Source organism: Terrapene carolina, unplaced genomic scaffold, assembly GCF_002925995.2.
Source record: "Terrapene carolina triunguis isolate 2854851 unplaced genomic scaffold, T_m_triunguis-2.0 Scaffold461, whole genome shotgun sequence".
In the NCBI taxonomy this organism is placed as follows: domain Eukaryota; kingdom Metazoa; phylum Chordata; order Testudines; family Emydidae; genus Terrapene; species Terrapene triunguis.
In genome coordinates, this window is record NW_020664812.1 from 166904 (window position 1) to 179213 (window position 12310).

The window sequence follows — 12310 nt, forward strand, 5'->3', positions numbered from 1 at the left end:
AGCACCCAAAAGAGGACAGGTATTTAGCACTTTCTAGCACACTCAGCAGAAGAGGGCCCAGGGAACAAACCAGAATCTTTAGCCTGGTTCTCTGAACATTAATTTGATCCTGGATAAGTAACGTGCGATGTACTCTGTTAAAGTTCTATTGTAACTTTGCCTTAATAAAACGTTTCAGGAAAGCAAAAACAAATGTTTCATGTCAACATTGTGATTTTGAGTCATTGAGTTTTGCCTTTTTATTACATTAAAATATGAAATCTAAAATCCTGGGGAAAACTTTTTAACTCTAAGCAGAGTTTAGCACTGGAATAGGTTCCCTGGGATGGTGGTGAAATCTTCATTGTTGGAGGTGTTTAAGAACAGGTTAGACATTCATCTATCAGGGATGGTCTAAAACTGTTCAGGAAGGACAGGCAGGGCAGAAAAGGTGGGGGAGTTGCATTGTATGTAAGAGAGGAGTATGACTGCTCAGAGCTCCGGTATGAAACTGCAGAAAAACCTGAGAGTCTCTGGATAAAGTTGAGAAGTGTGAGCAACAAGGGTGATGTCGTGGTCGGAGTCTGCTATAGACCACCAGTCCAGGGGGATGAGGTGGACGAGGCTTTCTTCCAGCAACTAACAGAAGTTACTAGATCGCAGGCTCTGGTTCTCATGGGAGACTTTAATCACCCTGATATCTGCTGGGAGAGCAATACAGCGGTGCACAGACAATCCAGGAAGTTTTTGGAAAGTGTAGGGGACAATTTCCTGGTGCAATTGCTGGAGGAACCAACTAGGGGCAGAGCTTTTCTTGACCTGCTGCTCACAAACAGGGAAGAATTAGTAGGGGAAGCAAAAGTGGATGGGAACCTGGGAGGCAGTGACCATGAGATGGTCGAGTTCAGGATCCTGACACAAGGAAGAAAGGAGAGCAGCAGAATACGGACCCTGGACTTCAGAAAAGCAGACTTTGACTCCCTCAGGGAACTGATGGGCAGGATCCCCTGGGAGAATAACATGAAGGGCAAAAACAACAAGTCCTTCTCCATTTCAGGCGCTGGAGGGCTTGGGTTTCCCATAACTCCTCAACGGCAGAGCAGGTGGACGAAGAGACATTTTCTCTCAATGTCTGTGAGGCAGATGAAGGGTACAGCATGATAGCAATTTCCTATCACCTTGTTTTCCTGGCGTTTGGATGAAGACACTCATCCTGCCAAGCACCATCTGGATCCTGGTGTGCAATGGCATCTCCACGCAGGGGCATTGGAACAGGCGGGGTCAAGGGGTCATGGCCCTCCCATTTTTTACTGGCCATAAGGGCGAGTGACGGGGGGAGGAGGTGGAGAGGAGCGAGTGGGGGGGCGGGGTTTTGGGGAGAAGAGGTGGTGTGAGGATGGGGCCTCAGGGGGAAGGAGCAGTGCGAGGATGACGGCTCAGGGGGAGAGGTAGTGTGGGGGCGGGGCTCAGAGGAAAGGGTGGTGTCACGGTGGGACCATGGTTCAGGTGCCAGTGGCCTTCCCCCCCCCCACAACTTTTTGGGAGCTTCCGTCGCCCCTGTCTCTATATTCAAAGAAATCACACACTGGTGTCTTCCATACTCACATCAATATCCAGATGCAGATTAAGGTCTCCTGGGGCCTTGGGCTGGAGCAAGTGGGGGGGCCCCGGGTCCAGAAAGTTGTCCCCACCGCACCTCTTCTGCCTGTGGTTCCGTCCTTTCTGCCTATGGCCCCGCCCATGGTCCCACCCTCTTCTGCCCTGTCCCATGTCTGCCCCGCCCCCCTCTTGCTGATTTCCACCACACGCACACACCACTGCAGTCCTGAGACTGGAGAAGCTTTGTGTCCTGTGGCCACAGCAGGGAGCGAGAGCTCCTCCAGCCTCCAGGCTGCAGCTGGGGTAGGGGGGAATTTTCAGGTGCCACAAATTGGCCCGGGCCTCTGGGCATGGGCCATGTTGGCCCGTGCAGAAATCCGCCACTGTCCATGTCCAAGTCCTGTGGCGACAGGAGTGGGACAGCGATGATTGGAAGCTCCTAGTCACCAACCAGCACTCAGCTTATACACTACCCCGGTGAAATGGGCTAACAAAAGGATCTGAGTCCTTGCTCCCACTCCCTTTACCCAGAGGCCTGCCCGACCTCGAGGGCTCCCCTTCCACTCTCCTGTGTGGCAGAGTCCTCGTAACCCCAACAAGGCTGGGCCCACGATTCCTGGGGGGCTCGACCCCCAACCTTGCTGTGGTCACGTAGGGCAGGGGCTAGGGTGACCCACTCCGGGGTGCTCAATCCACATTGGATGCTTCCTTGACCCACTGATCATTTCATACAGTTCAAAGCAAATGCAGTTTATTAAACAGCAACAAATTAAAAAAATTAGGGGAAAAATGGGAAGGTGAAAGGAAAACCCGTCACCCCGCTCTGTGGCACGGGGACATCACAACCAGCGTCTCTGGGATGTAAGTGTAACTTTAGCGCCTTCGTGGCCGAGATGGAGTCTGGTCTGCAGGCAGCTCTGGCCAAGAGACGGCGCGCGCAGGAATGCAGCAGGAGAAATCCCTTCCACCCCAGGAGCACCTGTTCCAAACCCCCCAGAGTGAACACACCCCCCCACAGGAAAAGTACAGGGGATATAACAAGGGAAATATTTATTTACAGAGGGATGAGAGGAGAGAAACAACTAGGGGGAGCAGTAGAACAGGGTTGCATCCAAGCCGAGGCCCCACAGGCCCAGTGGTAGCAGAGTCCGACAGGGCAGACCCTGAGCAATGTGTCTGCACACAGAGTTCAGGGGTCCTGAGCAAAGTGCCAGTCCAGTGATGAGTCTTGGGTGCTCTTGGTCGTCTTCGGCGCCAGTGAACTTTCCCCCAACAAACCCCTCCGGTGCCCTCTTCTGCCGCTCTCTGCAAAGACACACAGAGCGACCACCTCCACACTTAACCAGCTACAGCCTCCCTCCTTGTCCCCAATGCAGAGTCACTAGCCCCTGTTCTCACAGCCCCATGCAGCTCTGGGCAGCCGTGATACTGGGTCCAGCTCCGGCCTGTCCTTCTCGGGCGATTCCTCCCTGGCTCTGTGCTCCTCCTGGCTCCTGTCCTGGGGTGTCCCCGATCGGCCCTGTCCTTCCCAGGCTCCAGGCAGGTTCTCTCTGCTTCACTTTTCCAGGGCCTGCCGGCTGCCTCCCCCTCTCCCTGGAGCTCCAGCGCTGCCCCCTGGAGTTTCCCTCCTTTTTTCTTACTCTCCCGCTCTCCCTTAGGAAAAAGATTTAAAGGGCCATGCTCTCTAAACCCCAAAGGGGTTACATAAGGAAAGGTCACAGCCTGTTCCTCACACGTCCCAGGCCCCCTGCCCAGGCCCTGGGTGTGCAGATGCCGCAGTCGGACACTGGCTCTGGCGGTGGCCACATGCCCTCAGGCTTTAGGTGGTAGGACCCTTCTTCCCAGTGTCAGCCCCCACCTGTCAGGGTTACGATCCCCCTCCCAGTCTGACCTGCAAGGCCCCTTGGCTGGGGGTGTCTCCCTGCGCTGGGCCCGCTGCCCAAGGTCCCTCTCGCTCTCCCCAGCTGCTCACCGCACCTGGCTCCGGACGGCTCCAGCCCCAGCTCCAGATCCACAATACCTCAGTTCAACTCGGCCTCAGCACGGCTCTGCTCCCCAGCTCAGCTTGGGCCCCTGCTCTCCCCTTAGCTCTGCCCCCCTCTGTCTGACCCAGGCAATTCCAGCTCACAGGGAGGATGGGACCCTCCTGGCCTCTTGACTCCCTCATTGGCCTGCCCGCCCTGCTGACCTGGAGCATTGGCCTCTCCCCATTGCCCCTGGGGACTGTCAGTCTCAGGGTCCTGATTTCCCATCCACCCGTCCCCTTCCTTTTGGTACTGGGAGCTGGCCAAGCAAAAACCCCACTGAGTTTTAGTAAGGAGCCATCCGTTCCCTTACACCAGGAAGAGGAAGAGGACGAGAAAGGTGGAGGTTCAGGAAGTCGCTTTTGGCAATGGAGAAGGTGCCATTCCAAGGGCTAATTCCTGCCAGGATTCCCGGCAGAGGACAGACGCGGGAGCAAAGACTGGCAACTCCCCCGGATGCAACCTCCTGGAGCATGAGGGCGGAGGGAGTTGCCTGGATGACAATATGTGGGGGAGCTCCCCAGATACGTCAATAATGTTGACTCACGGGGACAGCCCATTTCCCTGGCATAAAAAGTGGCTCATCCCGGACGATCCTTAGTTTTGTCCAAGACACAACCGCCGGAGCCTCTTCCACTCCCGAGGGCCCCCCGCCGGAAGCTACAGGTGAAGCAGGGCCAGTCCAGCCCCTGTTGTTGGGATGCCTGGCTGGGGGCATTGGGGCACTGGGGTGGAAAGGAGATAGCTGTGGTTTGGGGAGCAACATAGGGTGGTGGCTTGTGGCATCTTGCAGTTATTGGGGTGATTATGGGATCACTCAGTTTTGGAGGTATTGATGGGATAGAATGGGGGCTCTGTTATTGGGGGGATTATGGCGTGGAATGGGGCACTCAATGAAGGTGGATGGCTTGGCGGTTTGGCTGCTCAGCTGGTACTTGGAAGACGTGGCTTCTAATCTCTGGTCTGGTGCTGTCGCCCAAGCACTTAGCCGCTCTATGCCTGACTTTCCCCATCTGTACAATAGGGATCATAGCCCTGCCCTGCCTCACCAAGGAACTGTGGGGATAAATAGGATAAAGATTGGGAGGTGCTCGGATACTACCGTAATGGGGGCCAGATAGCACCTTAGATCTATCAATTTCTCTGTTATTAAGCTGGCTATGGGGGTTTCGCCCCCCTCCTCTGTTATTGTTAGAAGGGGAACGAGTGGCAGCGGGGTGGGCTCAGGCCAGCTGATGGAAATCTTTGTCATCTGGCTTGACTTTTAGTTTCTCGCCACATACCCGCCAACAGATCAGATCTTTTCATGGAACATGCCCCTGGGGGCATCTGGGACCAGGCGGAAGAGGAAGATGGAGCTGAGTCGGGGGACACTGGGCCCCCATTGACAACAGACGATCACAGTGCATTTCCCCTCCCCATGTTGGGCAGTGCTGTCATCTCCTGGTACAGGCAGGGCAGCCGAGGTGCAGAGAGACCGCTTGCTCACGGGAGCCTGTGGAAGAACAAGAACTCAAGCCTGACTTTCCTGAATCCTAAGCGTGCACCTTCCCCGCGAGGCATCCGTCCTCCTCAAGACGCTCTGGCCAATTATTCCCTTTCAATCTCTTTCCCTGCAGTAAAGCCACCGACCGTATCCATCACCACAACCGCCATGGAGTTGCTGATCATCGCGATGCTGGTAGTCGGGGCAGCCGCAGGTAGGGAAAAGAGTCAAGCGAGAAGCCAAAGTTGGGTTGGGTGAGAAGGTTCTGCAGTTTCCCCACAGGCCCTTCCAGGAATGTCTCAGAGACGTTGCTTAAGACAGGTTCCTGCTCAGGAAGAGCGAAGTTCCCAGCAGTCCCATTATCAATTTCACAAATTGCAAAAGGAAATTAATATATTCAGTCCCTGTGTCTGATTAGTCTTTATTGTTTGTAGAGCAGGCAGAGAGCCATGATTTCACAATCTGTTTTCCTTCCGAAACAGGATAGAAAGAAAGAATTTTGAAATTTCTCACAATAGAAAATGTTTTTTGGGGAAAAAAATTAAATCTGTTACACTGAAATTTCGATGTCTTTAAATTTAAAGCATTTATAAAAATATATAACTTTTACAGAGCATCATTTCTAATATAATGTTAATTCTTTTAAGAAAAACGTGGAAACAAAAATTATTTGAAAAAATAAAAACAAATCAAAATGGCCCTTTCTGGTAATGTTCAATCCTCTGGGCAGACTGCCGGTCCCATGAAGCACCATGCACCCCTTGGTGAGGAGAAGTTAGTGCATCATGGAAGTCTCTGGTTGTGAGGCATCATGGGAGATGTAGTTTGATTGTGGAGCCCAGTTGCTACAGGAGACCGTTTCGTTTTAAACTTTTTTTAAAGAATTTGCATCTCAACCAACACATTCCTGCGGAAATTATCAACTTTGACAAAATGGCATTTTCCGATGGGAAAACATTCCATCCGAAAAAGTTTGACAGTTTTAAATATTTTGTGACAGGGTCAGGCCAGATGGCTACAGGAGAGTGGTGGAAGGTAGATACATTACCCCCAGATTAAGCAGGTCCCTTTTCCCTGGGTAAAATAAGAGGGACTATTCCAGAACAATCAGGAACCTGCTAGAACCAATTAAGGTAGGTAGGCTAATCAGGGCACCTGGTTAAAAGAAAGATCTCCCTTTAGTTAGGGAGAGGTGCGTAAGGAGCTGGGAGTGGGAGGACGTTCTGCTGGAGGACTGAGGAATACAAACGCCATCAGGCATCAGGAAGAAGGTCCTGCGGTGAGGACAAAGAAGGTGCTGGGGGGAGGTCATGGGGAAGTGGCCCAGGGAGTTGTAGTTGTCACACAGCTATTACAGAAGACATTGTAGACAGCTGTGATCCACAGGGCCCTGGGCTTGAACCCAGAGTAGAGGGCGGGCCCAGGTTTCCCCCATCCCCCCAACTCCCTATTTGACACAAGAGGAGTTGACCTGGACTGTGAGTCATATCAGAAGGGAAGGTCTCTGGCCTGTCCCCGACCCACTAGGTGAGACAACAGAGACTGTGGGGATTGTTCTCCTTCCTTCCCCCATGCTGGCCAGTGATGAAGTTACCTGAGTGAACGGCAGGTTTGAGCCAGTAGCAAAAGTGGCCAAACTGAGGGCTGCCATGAACCTCCGAGGCGAGCAAATCCGCCGGAAAGCACAAGACCCACCAAGGCAGAGGAGGAACTTTGTCACAATTTGTATTGAGGTCATAGGTGCTGACTCCGTGGGTGCTCCAGGGCTGGAACACCCACGGGGAAAATTTTTAGGGTGCTCCGCACCCACCGGCAGCCAATCTCCCCCACCCTCACCTCCTTCTCCCACCCCCCGAGCATGCCGCATCCCCGCTCCTCCCCCTCCCTCCCAGCGCTTCCCCGCCACCTAACAGCTGTTTGGCAGCGCTTAGGACTTTCCAGAAGGGAGCGGGAGGAGCGGGGATGCGACACGCTCAGGGGAGGAGGCAGAGAAGAGGCAGGGCAGGGGCGGGGACTTTGGGGAGGGGGTCGAATGGGTGCGGGGCGAGGGCGGTGCAGGGGAGGGAAGAGGCGGGCCAGAGGCGGAGGGGGGAATCGAGCATCCACCGGGCAGAGGGGAAGTCGGCATCTATGATTGCAGTAAAGCCTAGAAACAGCAGTCACTGACCAACTCCCTGTTCTCCTGAGCATGTGTAAATTGTGATTTCAAGAGGTTTATAATTTGATCAAATCTAGGTGAATTTTCATGTGAACAGCAAAAGGTACTTCCCTGACCCCAGGGCTATTATCTTGCAAAATTTCAAGTCCCTGCTGCCAAGGCGTTAGAGCACTTTAAAAAGTGGTTGGAAAGTTGTTTGAACATTAAAAAATGAAGAGTCCTCCTGGGTCATAGAATCATAGAATATCAGGGTTGGAAGGGACCTCAGGAGGTCATCTAGTCCAACCCCCTGCTCAAAGCAGGACCAATTCCCAACTAAATCATCCCAGCCAGGGCTTTGTCAAGCCTGACTTTAAAAACCTCTAAGAAAGGAGATTCCACCACCTCCCTAGGTAACCCATTCCAGTGCTTCACCACCCTCCTAGTAAAAAAGTTTTTCCTAATATCCAACCTAAACCTCCCCAACTGCAACTTGAGACCATTACTCCTCGTTCTGTCAAGGGTCATTATGACCAGTCCCTGCTACCATGGGCAACTCGGTCGTAGAAACGTATCAAGCTCCATCTTCAAACTCGGGAGGTTTTTTGCCTCCCGCTCCTGTTCCACAACTTCCTTCCTTCGATGGTTAGTAACCGCCTTCTAATCTCAGCCTAGATTTATCCATGGTGCTTATCCCCATTTGTTCTTGTGCCAACGCTGGTCTCCATCTCCTATAGATCTTCTCCCTCCCTGGTGTTCCCCCCCCCCCCCACACACACACACACTATATTTAGAGAGAACAATCAGATGCTGGCTCGACCTTCCTTTTAGGTTAAACCAGCCGAGCTCTTTCTGTCTCCCCTTGTAAAATTTGCCCTTCGTTCCCCTGATCACCCTAGCCCCCTTCTCTACATGAGTTCCAGTTGGAATTCCTCTTTCTGGAACACAGGTGACAGGAACTGGAGGTTTTCCCAGTGACATTAATGCCTCCCTATCCCTACTGGAAATACCTCACCTGGTACAACCTCAGACCGTCTTCTGCTTTTGCATGGCCACGTGGGAGCAGCAGCTCATGGTCATCCTGCCACCGGCCAATCCGAACAGACGTAACTAATGCTTGCCCCTCCCCCTGCCTTGCTTCCAGCTGATGTTTGCCACTCTCCATTGCAGCCTCAGACACAGAGGGAATCCGGGTCATTGGGGGGAGAAATTGCCTCTTCGGCTCGCGGCCCTACCAGGTGGCTCTCCTGAGGAACGGCCGTCTCACCTGTGGCGGGAGCCTGATAGCGCCGAAGTGGGTGCTAACTGCTGCACACTGCGGCAGACGAGGGATCAGGTAAGTCAGTGCGGGGGTGGTGGGAGAGAGGGTGATACATGGGAATAACCCACGTCCCCAGTCCTTATCTTCTCCCTTGGTGTCCCCCATCCATGCCCAGGTCTCCCTCTGCACCTTCTAAATCCCAGCCCCATCCTCCTCCATTTTTTTCCAGCCCTCAAATCATTTTTGTGGTTCTTCTCTGCACCCGTTGCGGTTTTCCAGCATCCTTGTTCAGATGTGCCCACCCCACACAGGATGTGGCGTGTGCAGAGGGAAACTCGCCCCCAGGCTCGCCAGCGTGACCCCTTGTAGCATCCCACGGGTGGCTCATGTGCAGGAGCTCTAGGAGCCGATGGAATGGAGCGGAGCTCCGGGAAATATTTCCCCTTGACTCCAGCCTGATGCTGTTGGTTCTCAACCAGGGGGGTCTGCGGCCCCCTGCTGGTTTCAGGGGATCCGTTGGGCCCTATGGCTGAAGCTGGGAGCCCTGAGCGGTGGTGCATCCTGCGGGGCTGAAGCTCTGAGTCCCGGCGCCTCCCAGAGCGCTGAAGCTACAAGCCCTGGCGCACCTTGCGGGGCTAAAGCCCAAGTGCCCCCATCCCACAGGTGAAGCCTGGAGCCCCGAAGGGAGGGGGGCTGTGGGGAGCTCCAGGAAATACTCAATGAGAATTTAAGCCCCGGAATGAACGCCTGTATTCTGCAGGTCATGCAGATAGATCTGTCCTGCCCCTCCCCTCCTTTTCTCCTAACTCTCTTTGTGTCTTACGATGAAGCTGGTATTTTTGTTTTATTTGGAAAAACGAATTAAAACGTATAACTAATACGTTAAAAATCACAATGTCTCGTGTCGGCATTTTTTAAACTTTTCGATTTTCCATTCACAACTTTTTCTTTCGAAGTGCCCTGTTAGTTTATTTTCAGAAATATTTTGCAACAACTGAAACAAGCTATTGCCACCCGATTTTTCAATTCGCTGGAAAGCACAAAACTCTTAGACCCAGATTTGACTATTTGAAATTCTCAGTGCTCCTGCACGTTGGTTTAACTTGGCATGAGCGGTGACCCAGGACAAGGGAAAAGTAAAAATAACCGAATTAAGTTGGTCCCAAAAGTGGGTGAGGAGATAGCAAGTGTGAAAAACCAGGACACCTTTTTTCAGGGGTGGGTTATATTTGTATATATAAGACAAAGCCCCTAATATTGGGACAATCCCGATATTATTGGGACGTCTGGTAACCCTACCCAAAAGCCAAGGAGAAGGAATTCACGATTTTTGGTGAAAATTGCAGCTTTGATAACACCAAAGTTTCCCACAAATTAAGGGCGAAGTCATCAAATTGTTCATTTCAGCTGTGTAAAACCAGGTGCAAGAAACAATAATGTCAACAAAATATGCTGTGTACATGTGGCATGAGAACACAGCACGACATGTACAGGAATTGGGCCTGAAAATAACCGGACAAACCATAAAGTGCATGATATCATGGCAAATGGAGGACGCATGCATCAGAATAGAGTTAAACTTGTACGTAAAGTAACCAATACTTGTATTCTTCGGATCTGTGGTATGCCCCATAGCCACCCCTTACACGGGACTCTGATCAGTTCTGTGGAGTGTGTGCCAGTGTATGCCAAGAAAAACACGAGATCGGATGAGATTGGAGTCGAACTGAGTTCTTGGAGAACTAAGATGACGAGGTCTCGGAAGCTACTCCAGCATCGAAAATCCATTATTGGCCCAATTCTAGTTGCTTGCCTGCTATGACCTTTGAATAGACGCCCATTGATCTCTTTCTTTGTCCTCTCTCCATGCAGCTCCCTGCGGGTGCATCTGGGGGATTATAATCTACAGGTGAAAGAACCCACAGAACAGATACGAAGAATCCGCAACTTCTTTGTGCACCCCAGGTACAACATCTGTCCTCGTGACAACGACTTCATGCTTCTGGAGTTGGATGAGCCTGCTCAACTCAACAACTACGTGAACACAATCAACCTGGCTACCCGTTGTCCCTCTCCTGGAACACGATGCAGTGTGTCGGGATGGGGCACCATCAAGTCCCCCCAAAGTATGGGGTGCTGGGTGTAGAGGGGGGGGTTGAGGTTGGGCTCAGCTTGGGGTGGGGGTGGAAGCTCTTTAAGGAGACCTCGTTAACGGGCTGACAAGGGTTTTTGGCTTCTCCTGGGGGAAAATTTTCATCCGAAACTATTGTTAGTGGACAGCTCAGCTTCGACAACACCAAAGTGTCCCATAAATTTGGGGCAATTTCATCCATTTCAGACAAAAATATTCTGAAAATACTGGGATACAATGGCATTTTTTTTCTTTTCAAAATGTTTCCTTTTGAAATTTCCTTTCCTTTTCTTTTCAAAACAATTTTAAAATGTTACAGACATACTTCAGATCACAATTAAATATTATAATATGACATAAAATACTGGATCTAAATGAAATGATTCGTTTGCCACTAAATGAGGGGGGGGGTTGTGGCTTTTCTGTACATCAAAAATTTCCTTTTTTGGAAAATGAATGTGGCCAGATTCCCCAGCTGGGGTCAATCGGCCGTAGCTCCATTGGAATCAGTTGGGCCAGATCCCCAGATGTGGTCAATCAGCCGCAGCTCCATTGGAGTCAGTGGATCTGTGCCAGTTTACATCAGTTGAGGGTCCTACACTAAGTTTTTTCCTCTTGCACCTTGTTCCCTACTCATGAACTCCTGTTTTTCTGTCATTGCCCAGGGCTGCTCCCAGCCATCCTGCAGTGTGCAGATCTCTATAGCGTCAGCCAGGCCAGGTGCCGGGACATTTACCAGGGCAGGATCACGGAGAACATGTTCTGCGCTGGCGTGGAACAGGGTGGCATAAGCTCATGCAAGGTAAGGGGGCATCCCGGAGAGCGGGGTAGGTGCCAGGTGTCGGCGCTCACACAGCTCAATACTCGTTATCCCCTACGACCTGCAAACGCTTCTCAGCCTGCTACTGAGGGGCCGTCGTCAGTCAGCCCCTGGCCACAGCCAGCCATGGAAGAGCAGCCGATCTGCCCTCTGGCCGCACCGAGCCCTAAGTGCTGGGCTTCATCCAACTCCTGGAGTCCTGGGCCTGTCTGATCTGCAGCACAGGTGTAGCCAGCTGCAGTCACGTGAATCCATTTCTGCTCTTTAAAACCTTCCTGTCCGTGTGTGCCTGCCACCATTTGCTGGAAGGGATGAGCGCTGCGTGTGTGTGTGTTTGTGTGTGGGTGACCCTGCTGCCCTCTGCTGGAGGAGATGGACCTGCTCTGGGTGGGTGTGTGCACGCTGGGGGCATGGCTGTGTTTTGCTGATGTCTTTGCATTGTCTCTGCAGGGGGATTCAGGAGGCCCACTGGTCTGCAATGGGGAGCTGCAGGGCGTGGTCTCCTGGGGGAAGTCTGTCTGTGCCCTGCCGGGACAGCCCAGGGTCTACGCCAATGTCTGCAAAGCTGCCGAGTGGGTGAGGAGCACCATAAGGAGGAAGTGCGTCAGATCGGACTGAGAGCTCACAGCGCGTCACGCCTGCCACAATAACCCACCAAACACACGCCCCAGCCACGCCTCTCCTCATCTCGCCGCGGCACCCGGGGGATGCCAGAATGGGGTCGGGGGAGCTGGGTCGCGTGGGATTGGGATGGGACTGGGTTAAAAATGTGTGACTGGTTTGAAAAGCATGAATGAGCCTGAAGATTGTGAAAACAACAAGAAGTACTTGTGGCACCTTAGAGACTAACAAATTTATTTGGGCATAAGCTTT

General features: G+C 52.3%; 1 protein-coding gene across 1 annotated transcript; it reads left to right on the top strand.

Annotated features, from left to right (window-relative positions):
• Nucleotides 1-5256: 5256 nt before the first annotated feature.
• LOC112122081 (trypsin-3-like) lies at nucleotides 5257-12055 on the top strand. Its single transcript, XM_026658538.1, has 5 exons — nucleotides 5257-5302; nucleotides 8396-8561; nucleotides 10359-10612; nucleotides 11283-11419; nucleotides 11888-12055. The coding sequence occupies exons 1-5, from the start codon at nucleotides 5257-5259 to the stop codon at nucleotides 12053-12055; spliced, it is 771 nt and encodes a 256-aa protein (XP_026514323.1).
• Nucleotides 12056-12310: the final 255 nt, after the last annotated feature.

Bases quoted from the DNA above. Each gene is read 5' to 3' on its own strand.
- LOC112122081 (XM_026658538.1), top strand. From the start codon at position 5,257: ATGGAGTTGCTGATCATCGCGATGCTGGTAGTCGGGGCAGCCGCAG. The intron at 5,303-8,395 runs GTAGGGAAAAGA...TCTCCATTGCAG, and splicing joins GGTAGTCGGGGCAGCCGCAG to CCTCAGACACAGAGGGAATC. The intron at 8,562-10,358 runs GTAAGTCAGTGC...CTCTCCATGCAG, and splicing joins TGCGGCAGACGAGGGATCAG to CTCCCTGCGGGTGCATCTGG.